At 42.7% G+C, this 13,720-nt stretch overlaps 1 protein-coding gene across 4 annotated transcripts in view; it reads right to left on the bottom strand.

Moving 5' to 3' along the window:
- The window catches only part of HERC2 (HECT and RLD domain containing E3 ubiquitin protein ligase 2), a 425,948-nt gene extending 414,200 nt beyond the window's left edge, over positions 1 to 11,748 (bottom strand). For all 4 annotated transcript variants that reach the window (XM_078766738.1, XM_078766740.1, XM_068132745.2 and 1 more), the window contains exons 1-4: positions 11,595 to 11,748; positions 9,667 to 9,799; positions 8,777 to 8,894; positions 377 to 511 (exon numbers count right to left, since the gene is read on the bottom strand). In XM_078766738.1, coding sequence (XP_078622864.1) covers positions 377 to 511; positions 8,777 to 8,894; positions 9,667 to 9,747 — 334 coding nt within the window. In that variant the 5' untranslated portion in view covers positions 9,748 to 9,799; positions 11,595 to 11,748. The remainder of the gene's footprint in view (positions 1 to 376; positions 512 to 8,776; positions 8,895 to 9,666; positions 9,800 to 11,594) is intronic.
- Between the last annotated feature and the right edge of the window lie 1,972 nt (positions 11,749 to 13,720).

Here is a 13,720-nt window from a genome sequence, read left to right as displayed (position 1 = left end):
TCACCCCAAACACACCAACATCAAATTCCGGTTTTCTTTACTGAAATCCCTTGTAGTGTCCAGGTTGTTTATCCAGTATACCCTGCCCCAAGCTTCTCCCTTCCACAGATCTCGTGATGTCCCTGTTCCCTACTGTTGTGCATCCCTCTCTCTCCACCTCTTCTCGTCTCCCACTCCCTTTATTATATGTTCTATGTGTTAGTTCTCATACGAGCCTCGACTAAGGATACACAAAATAAAAAGTTTATTTTTATGGTGGATTGTAAGCTTCCTACGAATAAGTAGATTCACTCAACAAAATGAGATAATTTCAGAATAGAATTGCCTTTGTAGCAATTCCTAGGTCACACAAAAAACAAGGGAGAAAAACATCCACCTGGTTGCTTTCCCCAGACCCATGAATCTATCATGGCCTTTGCACGAGGAGGGCAATGCTGGGTTTCATCCTCCTCCTTTTCTCTCTCATTCAGCTCCTCTTTTCGGGAAGCCAGCTGCTCCTCAAGACCTTCAGCTGGGAAATGGTGCAAATATTATTTTTTAATATGGTATACAATTTTTCTCCTTGTGCATCGCTCAAGACAAGCAAACCTTGTAGACTATGTTTAGCAATCCAAAATGGATCCACTAAACAGCAAGATTGCAAATCAATGGAAGAGCAACATGTTTTCTCGTCGATACCTTGACACAAGTATTCAGATAGTATTCAAGCTCCATTATCTGAGTACAGTCGGACCCTGCTATTTGTGGGGGATACGTTCCTGGAACATCCACGAATAGCGAAACCCGAGAATAGCGGGGCATGTTTCAATGGAAAATGGGGGGATAGGTTCCCAAATTGCGAAAATCCGCAAATAGATTGGACCGAAACCGCGAGCGGCGAGGCAAAATCCGCAAATGGTGACGCAGATCCCGAGAATGTCGACGATACTCTGCGAAAGTCGATGAAAGTCCCGGAAATGGCGAGACAAAACCCGCGAACGGCGGCAATAATCCGCGAAGGTCGATGAAAATCCACGAAGGTCGATGAAAATCCGCGAAGGTCGATGAAAATCCATGAAGGTCGATGAAAATCCATGAAGGTCGATGAAAATCCCGTGAATGTATGCCATGATATAGTTTAAAGGGGGGGAAAAGGGGGATAGGTTATAGGTTCCCGGCAGTTCCTGATTCATAGTGGAAATTTTTTTAAAGTTTAAAACGTTTACGACCGCAAATGCACATGATTGCAGTTTCACAAAAAATGCTTCCAAAAAAAACAAGAAATAAAGACAACACCAGTGTTGTGGAATTTTGGACAGTATGTAATTGATGAATCAAGAATTCAATGTCCAAAACCTTTTGTCAGAAGAAGGATTGAGAAATTTTAATTCCCGAGGAGGATATCACTTTTTGTTTACAAGAAGATACACAGCAAGAAACAATAACCATGATCAAACCAAGAACATACTGCAAATCACGAAAAAGCACATTGCAAGATACACTACAAAATCCTAAGTCAAAGTCCGAAGTGAAAATCCTGGTACAGTAGAGATGTACATCAAAGAAAACATCATACGGATACACCAAATACACAGTAGCATGCACAGTATACAATATCGACATACAGTATCGACAAACCAACTGAAAAATCTTAAGTACAATATCAACATAAAATATTTACAGACCAAGTGAAATCCTAAGTACAATATCAACATTCAGTATTTACAAACCAGTGAAAAGCCTATAAACATACAGTATTTACAAAATAAGTGAAAATCCTAGCATTTGAAGTTGTCCACATGTCTTTTATACCGGCTAGAAACAAATAATTGGGAGGAGCAAGTGAAAGGAGGAGCGAAAATGGGATTGGTCGCATGAAGAAAAGGGGAGAAGAGTAGTAGGGTTGGTAGAGCAAGGTATGGGTGGGAAGGTTTAGGGCAGTGGGGATTGGTCGAATTAAATATGGGGGGGGGGGGGGGGGGGAGGGATCGAGAAATGGGGAAATGCAATTTGATAGGTCGAGTGAATGTTGGGATGGGTAGACTTCCTGCCGAGTGTGTTAGAGATTAGGTCTGCATATCAAATATTCTTAATGAGGCACATCTGTTTCCCATTGTCTTTTGTCAGACCTTGCGGAACCATCATTCTTTTAATTATCCTTGAAGACCAAGACATTTGAAGGTCATTTATTGACTATCAATGTGAAGCAGTTGTAAGAAATAAGTGGATATATATTTTACTCATGTTCGCTACTTCAAGGACATCTGAAAGATTACTTACTTTATACTATGTAAATGTAAACTACAAAAAACTATATATATTTACTTATTAAACTTTTTAATATAATCTTAGAAATACCTGAGTTTTGCAAGCACCTCAAATTCCAAACCTGCATGTTATCCGTAATTAATTCATCCGTAATCCTCAATGGAATACTGCTCTCCCCTCTGGGCTGGTGCTCCTGCCTCACACCTAGCTCGTCTTCACGCTGTTGAAAGCAAAGCATTCAGAATCATTGGAATCTCCCGCGATGAAGCTAACTCCAAGGGCCTCTCACTCACTCACCGCAGGCAGGTTGGTGGTCTTTCCGTCTTCTACCGACTCCTCTCTGGCCTTGCCCCCCCCAGCTCTCTCTGGGCTCTGTCCCGCAAATATTCCTACAGGTCGCACAAGATCTGCCTGCAACCCTCTTATGGTTAAACTGCCAAAATCAAGACTCTCTGCTCACCTTCACTCCTTCATTCCTCTTTTCTCCCGCCTCTGGAACAAACTCCCTCACTCTCTTCAATCCCACTCCACCCTCCAGGTCTTTAAAACAGCTGTTCACCACCATCTCTTATCTTCCCCCATCCAAAACCTTCATCTTTTCTATCCCCGATAATTTCACCCCAAATCCACTTTTTGAAATACCAACTTCTGTCCTGGAAGTCCTTGGTGTCCTTGGTGTCCTTGTGTTTTATACTTCTCCCACCCCCTTCCCACGCCTCCTCCCCCCAAGCCCTCTCCCTCCCACACATCTCCCTGCTCTTAAATGTTGTGTGCTCTCAAGTGTTTGCGTGCTTCCCATTCTCTTGTCTTCCGCTCCCTCTTTTTATATATTTTGTTTGTCTGGTTGATTTGTTTGTGAAATAAATGTCAGCTCTTTCACGAGCCTCGATTCAGTATACAAAAAAAAAAAGAAAAAAAGTCTTTAATACCATTGTTTCACAGGATTCTAGCACAACTGTCCCGACAATTCAGCAGATGCCCATAATTTCAATAACTGCTTCCGAAAAAGATCCACTGGGAACTCCTGACAGCCCTCCAAATCAAAAGGCCAGAGATAGCTCCCACGCCAAAGCAAACCCACATGCAACTGCATCAATTACAGGTATTTAGTTCCGAATTGTTGCCTATATGGTTTTTTTTTTAAAACAAGACTGCATTGACAATTCCATACGCAATTTTAAGACTTTAAAAAACAGTCATAAGATTAACTTGTATATGAAGAGCAAGTGGAAAGAAAGACATGTGAACCCATCCCCCACAGGTTACTGAGCCGATACCACAGCCACAATGAAAACAAGTTTGCCAAGCAAATGTCAAATAAGCATTGATGGAAATTTGTTTTACCAAACAATGGAATTTGTAATTAACTTTTTTTGAATGCTAATTTACTTCAGACAACCTGGTGTCAGTCAGACAACCTGGTGCCAGATGTATTATTCTTTGCCTTGAAAACAATATCTTTCAAATTAATCTTTCGACAACCTATTTATCGAACACAGCACAAAAACATTTTATATCTATATTTGAGTGTATTAAAAACATAATGCAACGAGATTTTCTGAACCATTATTCGATATTATACAGAATTATTTATCATTTGGGAAGACTCAATCTAATACTAAATACTATATTTCAAAGCACCATATCTTTAACTATATTACCCTTAGTCATAAAGAAATATTACAAGTCAGGAGATGACAATGGTTCACGAGCGAGCGGTATTCAATGACAAAGGACGGACTGTAACCGAAACAGGCCCGGACAGGCCAGGCCCGGAAATGTCAAAACGAAGGTTACTGACCTTGAAATGAGATAGAAAATAATGTATAATCAGTTATGAGGTTAGTTAGCTACACAATACCGAAAATTCGGTGAAAAATGAAATGAAAAATAATAATAATAAATAAATAAAAATAAAGAAATTAAATTTAAAAAATCGAGCTCCGTGGGGCTAGACACATGACATTGGCCTAACCAAATATCGAAACCCGTCAGATTCCACCAACTCCCTCAGAGAAGATGTAGCTTGAACTCGATTACCCCCTAAAAAGACATCTTTTTGGGGCGTCGCTCCGCCCACAATGGGCGCAATACGCCCACTCTCGGCAGAACACAACTAGATCATGATATTAACCTCCCACCCAAGTTTCATCAAGATCGCATGATATCATCGGGTAGTTATGCTGCGGACAAACAAACACACAGACAGATGCACACACATGACGAATATAGTGGTCACTTGGTAACTCGTGAACCAATATAGAATATACAAAAATGATTTCACCATTCTGTGATTTTCTACAAAACTATGACAAGAGGTGGTCTAACGTTGCCTCTGTTATACTTTCCCGAGCAAATAAATTTGGTCAGGGTACCAGCGATAATTCATCTACTGGAGACAAATTTTAACTCCTTGATGGAAGTCATAAAAAAACTTGCACACGAGGTGAGTAGGTTCTAAACACATGATTTTGATAGGTTGTGGCTCATATAAATCACTTGATTCATAGATAAATTTTACACTTCCACACCAGGTACCATTTCCAATTTATTGAAGGAATGCGCTTACAGTTTATTAAAAGTGCTTAAACATACCGTATTATAAAAGTTTTTTTTTTAAACGATACCGCCAGGTACCATTTCCAATTTATTGAAGGAATGCGCTTACAGTTTATTTAAAGTGCTTAACCATACCGTACCGTGAAAGTTAAAAAAACAACACCATCATGTACCGTTTAAAATTTTTATTTTACAAACACACGCAACTTTCAAATGATGATGGTGGTGATGTTGATGATGGTGATTAATTAAAATCCCAAGAATTCCTCAAACTTCGATGGCGACCCAAATGATGGTGCAGCAAAATCGTGCACTAAAGGAGTGTACCAGGAGAGGTAGGAGAAGGTGAGGATGCTGGTGAGAATGCTGGTGAGGGTGCGGAAAGGAATGCTGGAGAGGGTGCTGGTGATCTTGAGGTGGAGGAAGCAGGGCTGAAGAAATGGGTGACGAGGAGCTGCCTGACACATTGCCTAACATTTTGATGCAGCTCTTTGTACGGGAGCAGCGCATCATTCAAGGCCCTCTTGAACTTGAGGTACCTCTCCACGACTGGGTAAGCGTCTTGCACCATGTCGACAATCGCCCGCGTATCCTGCAGCAACTCACCCTGGAACTGGACTGTGAGGTTGGACCTCGGCACCTCTTCATTACTTTCTTCCTCTTCCTCATTACTTTCTTCTTCTTCTTCTTCTTCTTCTTCTTCTTCCTCCTCCTCCTCCTCCTCGTTCTCGGAAATCTTTTGAATGGCATCCAACTCGTTCTCTCTGAGCGGGGTTAGTGAACGGCTCAGCACCATGGTTTTCAGCATGAAGTCCCAACGTCTGTGTGAAGTCCCACGGCAATTTTGATGGTGAACTGAAAATTGTTGTGCATTTGCAAGAGGAGAAGCTCGTTTGCAAAGATACTTTGATGCAAATGCAATAAACTGAACTATCAACAACAGATGGATTTGACGAACGTCGGAACGCCTTTTAACAACCAGATTTTTCCAGGAGGACAGTGTATGCCTTAGGTAATGGGAAAGTGGACATCCAAATTTGTAAATTGAAGAACCTTTTAATTGTCCGATGAGAAGACAAAAATCGGGGGATTGTGGAAGTTATAAATGGACTTCTTTATGATTGAAAGTTTGATAAGTCCCTGTGAGTACGTTTTTATTCACAGCTAAATTGTAATTTGTGTTTGGAGCTTTTGACATTGCAGAAAATCACAGAAACATGAATGTTGTTTTGTAAAATTACCAAGAGCCATAACAATGTTGTATAAAGCATGCTAGAAATGTTGGAAAGAACTGATGGTGAATGATTTGGGAGATGCAGCATGCTCGATGGAGTTCTGGAAAACACAGGGTTCAGCCCTCTTTGGAATTTTTTTTTTTTTTTTTTTGTATACTGAATCGAGGCTCGTGAAAGAGCTAAAATTACCACAATCAGCAAAAAAAAACCTTTCTACTGAGAAGTTCCATGCCCCCCAACTCTTCTCCTCGCTGAGACCTGCAGATAAGAATGACTTCCAGATGAGCTCATTCTCCAGAGAAGGCCCAAGTAGTGACCTCTCTACTCATACAAACATACTCCTCGGTCTTACGGTGTGACTGATAGGAACCACATGTGTTCCGGCACAGGCCTGGCTGCAACTTCTGTGACCTTTTAATTTCTCTTTGCCATTGCACCAACATCAGAGAGTGACAAAAAACTATAAGAGAGCTGTACTTCTCAAGGGCAGAAAAAAACTAGCTTCATGTCTTGTGTGCTGTATGTTCCATGAAGTAATTGGTGAGAATGCAAGTGAGTTTGTTTCAACAAGTCGATTAAATCATTCACCAGAAAGTTGTAGTCTGTCTCTCTGTTTATCTTAATTGAGTAGAGATATTTCACCTACAACACCGTAAATTGCAAACTGTAATCGATTTAATGAGGCGTTTGGATTCTATAATTCAAGGAGTTGACTTGTTTACACATGTGCTGGGATATCCCACGAAGCTCGCTTATAAAGCGGCTACAATTCACGCCCGCGAAAGCCATGAAAATGCAAATCACACAGCAGTGAATGTACTGTACAATCAGATCATGCTCACGGTTTGTATGATGTTTTTTTGAGTACGTCCACCTGCTATTTTTGCATGGCTGGTAAAAGATGGGTTTTATAAATGTGTCAAGCTAGCGGCTCGTGAAATTTTTTTTTGCGCCCTTGAAAAACCACGAATTCGCGTAACATGGCCGCAAATAGGGGAAAAACAAAACGGGATTTCGGGGAACACAGCCGTGAAAAAAAAAAAAAAAAAGGGAATTCGCAGGACATTTTTCCGCGAATAGACAACCACGTCACATTTTATCAAACATGAATACGTGGATTCCGCGAATAGCGGAACCGCGAATAGCAGGGTCATACCGCGAATAGCAGGTATTCAATCTTTTTACAAAATTGCTTGAGCACAGAAATTCATGCAATACAACTCGGAATCCAGTTGCTATGAATCATGGGATCACTTTTGCAGAGGTTGTGTCTTACTTTATATTGTCGTGCGAATACCCTCCGGTTAATACCAGGGCTCGCGAATGACCAAACAGCTTTAATGGAGGCGACGACCAAACACGGATTTTGCTATCACAGCATGGGGGAAAGAATGAAGAAGAAGAGGCGGACGCACTTATCCATAGCGATCCAACCGCAGCTCCGATCCTGCAGGGGCATTAACTCAAAACGGACACAAGATTTTGAATGGAAAGGGAAAATAATACAAGGGTGTATTTTACAAGAGATAGCGGGACAGGAAAATACGTGCCGGAAATAAAATGTCCTAAATTGGGATCCCGCACACCTCACCTCAGAAACAAGACAAAGGAAAATGAATTACAAAAATAACTGTCCATCGTGTAATGGTTCGTGGGTGCGAGCTTATCCACCGGAATATAGTACCTGCAGTCTTGTCCACCGTCCAACACGGCTCCGTCCGCTTCACCCACGCTCTGCTCGGCCCCGAGCCAATGCCCCACTCCAGGCTCCTCGTCGACAGCCCATGAGGTCCGTTCGCTCACAGCACCAAAAGCACCGAGCACCGAGAAGATGGCGAACCCACGACCTCTCCTGACGAAGAGCCAAGAGCCAAGGACGAACAACGACAAGCGGAGGGCCAGCACAACTCAATACCAAGCGCCAAGTCTCAGCACGACGCAATACCAAGCGCGAACCGTCAGCACGACTCAATCCCCCAGAGCGAAGCGTCCAGAATTCCGCCAGTGAGTCCTTTTGTAACTTGGCATGTAACGTCAGTTTTGGCGCGCCACCAACCAGAGCCTCGTAGCTTCCCGCCGTCTGCCGAACCTCCTCGCGCCTTCCGCGCTGATTCGCTTAAGGTTCGCGCCTTCCACGTCAACAAATCACAGTCCTCCTGGGCATGGTTCCCAGCCTGCCCGGTGTCTGACGCTCATGCCGGTGTTGTACGCAGCCGTTGCCTGTTTGTCTTCCACAGTCTTTGTAAGGGAAGGGAATTTAATTACTGTTGCGCACTAAGGACCTATCTAAGTGTTTATATGAGTGCGTTGCCATAAGGGACACCGGTTTGACGACAGAGGGGACGACTAACAAAGGCATCTTATCCATAATCCCTGCACTATTTAGCACGCCCTGCTCCCTCTTAGCGGGGACACCAATACAGCTTATACCGACAAATCGGGCTAACATAGAACTTATTACAGGGTAGATTCCCTATCGCGACAGTCGGATACCTACGTATACAGATCTATCTGGCTCTAGATATTGCTCTACCCAAATTCATAACAATATTATACCATAAGACGTAATGCAACTGCGGAGTGAAACAATCTGACAACATCGATTAAAAGTCAGCAAAACAAATGATGTTCATACATCTCAAATCTTGTTGCTCATGTAAACAAATAATGGTGACTCAATAAAAGAAAGGCAACAATATGTATGAGTTTCAACATCAAAAAACAATGCAATTTACCTTTAACCAGAGGTACTTCATTTAAATAGGGTTGACAATCAGTGTAAACATAGGCAACTTCACCATCCTTCATCATCTCGTTCCACAGGACAGTTAGCCCATCTCTGGTGAACATCCGCTGCCAAGAAAAACATGATACATGTTCAACCTACTCTTCTTCTTCTTCTTCGACAACAATTATTTCCACGTTATTGTGGGGTTGGACAGGGGTGGGGGGTACTTTTTGGCCCAAGTCTTCCACAAACCAGTTGGTCAGGCCTGACACTCGTTCCAGTAGTCAGGGAAGGAATTTCGAATTTAACCATTGTGCCGGCGATAGCTCGCCTACTCTTCACGAAGGACACCATGGGATCTTTAACGTCCACCAACTAGTACCGGCAGACAGGACTCCCAGACGGCACACACATTAATGAATTACCCTTCCTGTGAAACACCAGGATGATATTTTATTGCTGGGCCGAGATTGTTCAAACAATGCTACTGAAGGTTAATATTGAAAGCAAACAATTTCAAAGAGCTACTATATTCCAAAAAGGCTGTACAAAGAGAGTAGATTGGAAGATTTCTATTTCTGAACCAAAATTATTTGCAATAAGTACAATTATGATAACACAATTATTGTTGCAAAATAAACGATCTTTAAATATATGAAACTATTAAAGAAAGGCATCCAAATTCACCAAACACATGATTAAGGTAAACTAGCACCATTTTAGGCAAAGGTAGAGATTTGTGAGCTACTGACTTGAGCTGACAATTTGTGGTGATCATCCAGACATCAAGAACTCAGATGCCAATGTCTCCAAAACTTCAACAGAAGAGAGCTAAGCCATTTAATTTTGATCATCATTCACTTGTATGGGAAAATATTCAACAAGTCAGGAACCAACCTGCAAATCCGTTTCTAGCCATTTGGCATCGAAACGAGATTGTGCATTGAGCACCAGCTGCTTCCCAAGAGCGACGTCCATTCCGTGCTCCGAGGCTACAACCAAAATGATCTGAGCAACATGCCTGGTTTACCTGAAAATACACCAAACACACATATTTCATTGGGAGAGGAAAAATGTATGTCTCCAAAGACAAAAGAGGATAAGAGAACAACAGGATCTGATGGCGTCAGCACTCAGATTGTGCAAACCCGTTCATTTTTCCTCATCTCTACTCGATGTAACAGGCAGTTTTGCTCAAACAACTCTTTCTACCGACCAACCACAGATAAATCAGAGACTGGTTAACTCTTTCGAAGATCACATTCTAAATAAGCAAGTTATACACTGTCACGTTCTCTCCAGAATAAAAGACCTGGATAATTCTCATGTACATTTATACAAGTAACCTCGAGCTCCGTAATGCACAGTCACTGGAGCTCCTTGTTCCCAACACTGCACGACACTTGTCTTGGTCAAAACATACATTCAAGCTGGCTTCGTAAAGCAGACATCATCTGGACATTGTCAAAAAAGCCAAGTCATTGTTTAGCACGTATTGGGTGCTGGTGGTGCGTATGCAGCCTGTGGCTGCTTGGCTGCATCATTTTCCGGGAGCACGGCCGTGCGGCTGATGCAATGCCCCCCCAGCATTACCAGTCAGCTGGTACTCATTTTGCTGACCTCAGGAGGATGACAGGCTGAGTCGGCCCACCTGGTGTTAATTCAGGGACTTCAACTCAGGACCATAAGATCTCAAACGAGCCACCTTAACCATTAACACAACACCAGGCTTACGCCTTGGGACATGACAATTTGTATAAAGGGCTGCTCTTCCATCAAATTGCTGACTCATGGCCACTTCAAGTAAAATAAAAGGCCCAACTCCAATCCTGATTCCTCTTTTCTTTTCTTTTTTTTTGCTGCCAGTCACATGTGTACCTCCTCCCAACTGTCACTCCAATGATTGTCCCTTGCTCAATTTTAGTCTCAACTCTCTGTGAGTCTCTCTGTGTGAGTAAACAGATGGGTAATTTCACAGTATTCCACCACTATATTTTAATCTTGCTCTTCCTGCCCATCTCCTTCAGCTTACACCAAGAGGTGGCACACATTCTTCCAGAAACGCTTACCTTGTTACAATCCCAACGTCTTCACTTAACGTTCAGTCTCTTTCATTCACGTCTTCACTCAAACAACTTCACTCAACTCAAACAATATGTTGTCTCACGTTCTTCCCTCCAAGATTCTTAAATCTATTGAGACCACTTCATGATCTCCCATTTATAGTGGGTTTTTCAGAGCTATCCCATAATGCCGTGCGCGCGTTTTTAGATTTGAGCTTGAAATTAAAGATTTGAGCCATGTTGGTTGTATTGATGTCCCTAGTAACGATAGCATCAGTAGCTCGACAATCTAGCACGTTTACCTCGTTATTCTGGCTGACTGCAATGGAAGGTTGCGCTAATTATTTGGCTTCGTTTATGAGCATGCCAACCAATATGGCGCCAGCGCACTGCATCATGGGTACTGAAATCCCTCTAGTCTATACTTCCGCGCTTTGCACGTGCTGAGACCCGGCGGTCTCCAGCAGCAAATATTCTCGTACAAACTTTGCCGTTCTCCATTTCCTGTGCCCCCCTCACCCCCACTCGGACCCCGTTGTTCCGTTCTTCCATGAGCCTCGACACCAGCGTTAAAAAAAGATTAACATTCCCAAGGTGCGTCGAAGACGTGAGCATGTTGCGAGTTTGATACTTTGATGTGCTTCGTACAATTAAAGATTTGAGCCAAAATTTCGTGACGCAGGCCCAGGACGTAAGATGCCGAGATGCAGTGCAGAAGCTCACAAATCACGAAGAGTAAGGAGATGCAAGACTGCATTTTACCTCAAAACAGCAATCACATGGAGCCACCATGAACTCGCCAAACTCTTCGTAGCCAACACAGTTATTTGATTTGCAATGCGGTGGTCCCGTACGTAGAACACGCAAGACGACCAGACGAAACCCGTTTGCAGAGCTAAAATGTACGTGATGACGTAATGCTGAGGGAAGTGAGTCATTTTGTTTTTCTCGTACTTTTAGTCTTTATTTTTCCAGTTAATTGATGCATATATCACTATATATATGATGTATGTTTCCTACTGAGATATATTCGATTATATTTTAAAATTAAAATCATCTGAAAAAAAAAACCTACACATGAATGAACAAGATGCAAGCAACGAAAAACGGATACTTATCACCACACTGCCTCATGGGTTATCCTCATTTAACAGTTAATATTTATCATAAAAACGTAAATATTGCGATGTGAAGCATTTGTTTTTCTTACGTCATTTCCGTGTGGTGCTTTGTGCACGTGATTTCTATTATGAGGTGGTGCTTGTTTACGGCTATTTCTCTTGTGCAAGTGTGTACCAGGGTGTTCCATGACCAATCATCTTGTGGAGTGCTCGCCAAGCGGCTTAAGCACGCAAGCAAGCACTCCAACTAAACGGTTGATAAGGAACGGCTGGCTTTGCTAGCGATAACAAGCTGAGTGGTAATGGAACACACCCCAAGATTACAAAGTCTGATTTTGCCACCATTACCAGATCGCCAAAATTAATCACCAAATCGAGCGTTTCATTACCAGATTTATTAAATTCATAGAAACGTACGTCATTAGGCCTATGACAAGGAAAAATCATCTGACCAAAAAAAATCTAAAGCAAAGGGTGTAAGGTAAGCTGGGTCTAACGGGTGTAAGGGGTGTAAGTATCTGAAGGGTGTAAGTTGGGTCTAATGGATGTAGGGATCTGAAGGGTGTAAGTTGGGTCTAATGGGTGTAAGGATCTGAAGGGTGTAAGTTGGGTGTAATGGGTGTAAGTATCTGAAGGGTGTAAGTTGGGTCTAATGGGTGTAGGGATCTGAAAGGTGTAAGCTGGGTCTAAAGTAGTGGTTCTCAACTGGTGGTCTGAAAAGAGTTGAGAACCACTGGTCTAAAGGGTGTAAGGATCTAAACGGTGTGCATTGGGTCAAAAGCATGTAAGGATCTAAAGGGTGTGAGTTGGGTCTAAAGGGTGTAAGGATCGAAAGGGTGTAAGCTTGGCCTAAAGCTTGTAAACTGGGTCTAAAAGGCATAAGAGTCGAAAGTGTTAAAAGGGTTTTAAACGGTTTTAAAAGGTTATAAATTTAAAACGGTCATAAACCAAATTTCAATTTTTTAACTGCGGAATTGACCTTAGCAGCAGTTCCAACTCCTTAAAAAGTGTTAATTTGTCGAATTTGGATACAGTTGGACACTCCAGGCATCTCAACATTCGCTGGCGTGCTTGTTTGAATGTGTTGAGGTTTTGAGATTGTACATATAACATCATTAAAGGTTAAAGGTTTGCCCCCCATAGTTAGTCCACAAGCAACACGTAGGCCCATTAGAATTAGTTATGTCATAGTATGTGTAAGAGTAGGCCATTTCCCTAGTGACATCTGCGTTGTGTAAAGAATTAAGCTTCGGTCCCTTTCATTTTGCGGCCACCCTTCATTTTCATCAATGGGCAAACTCGATCCCGCGCCACATTTTCGCTGATCCCTCCGTGTGTGGTGCTTTGGCTGCCAGCAGCATTAGCTGCCTTTTGCTCGCTCAAACTAGTCGGGTAACCACGAGGTAGGCCTGAAAAGGGGGAGGAGCGCAAGGGTCGAGGTGTGGCTGCGTCAAGAAGCGCGTCAGAAGGCGGTGACGGTAAGGGCACCTCAGTTGACTTATGAGAAGGACTCACATGGAGTTGAACTATGAGAAGGGAGAGGTGCTTTCGAAGAACTGTATGAGGACCGAGCGAACTGGTATTGAGAGAACTGATCCGGAGCACTCGTGTGGGAACAGCACTGAGAGGACCGGCGTGCACATGACAGTTTTGAGGCATTGATTGAGAAGCGCGTATTGAACTGTCCGTTTATTACGTACGCGGCTGAGCCGCGAGTGTAACCGCCAAAGCCAGCCCTACCGTTCGCCCTGTGATAATCCCGTGCGT

Source organism: Myxine glutinosa, chromosome 12 (assembly GCF_964187855.1).
Source record: "Myxine glutinosa chromosome 12, kmMyxGlut1.1, whole genome shotgun sequence".
Lineage (NCBI taxonomy): Eukaryota > Metazoa > Chordata > Myxini > Myxiniformes > Myxinidae > Myxine > Myxine glutinosa.
Note: the sequence above shows the minus strand (reverse complement) of the source record. Positions and strands in the feature narration are given on the sequence as shown.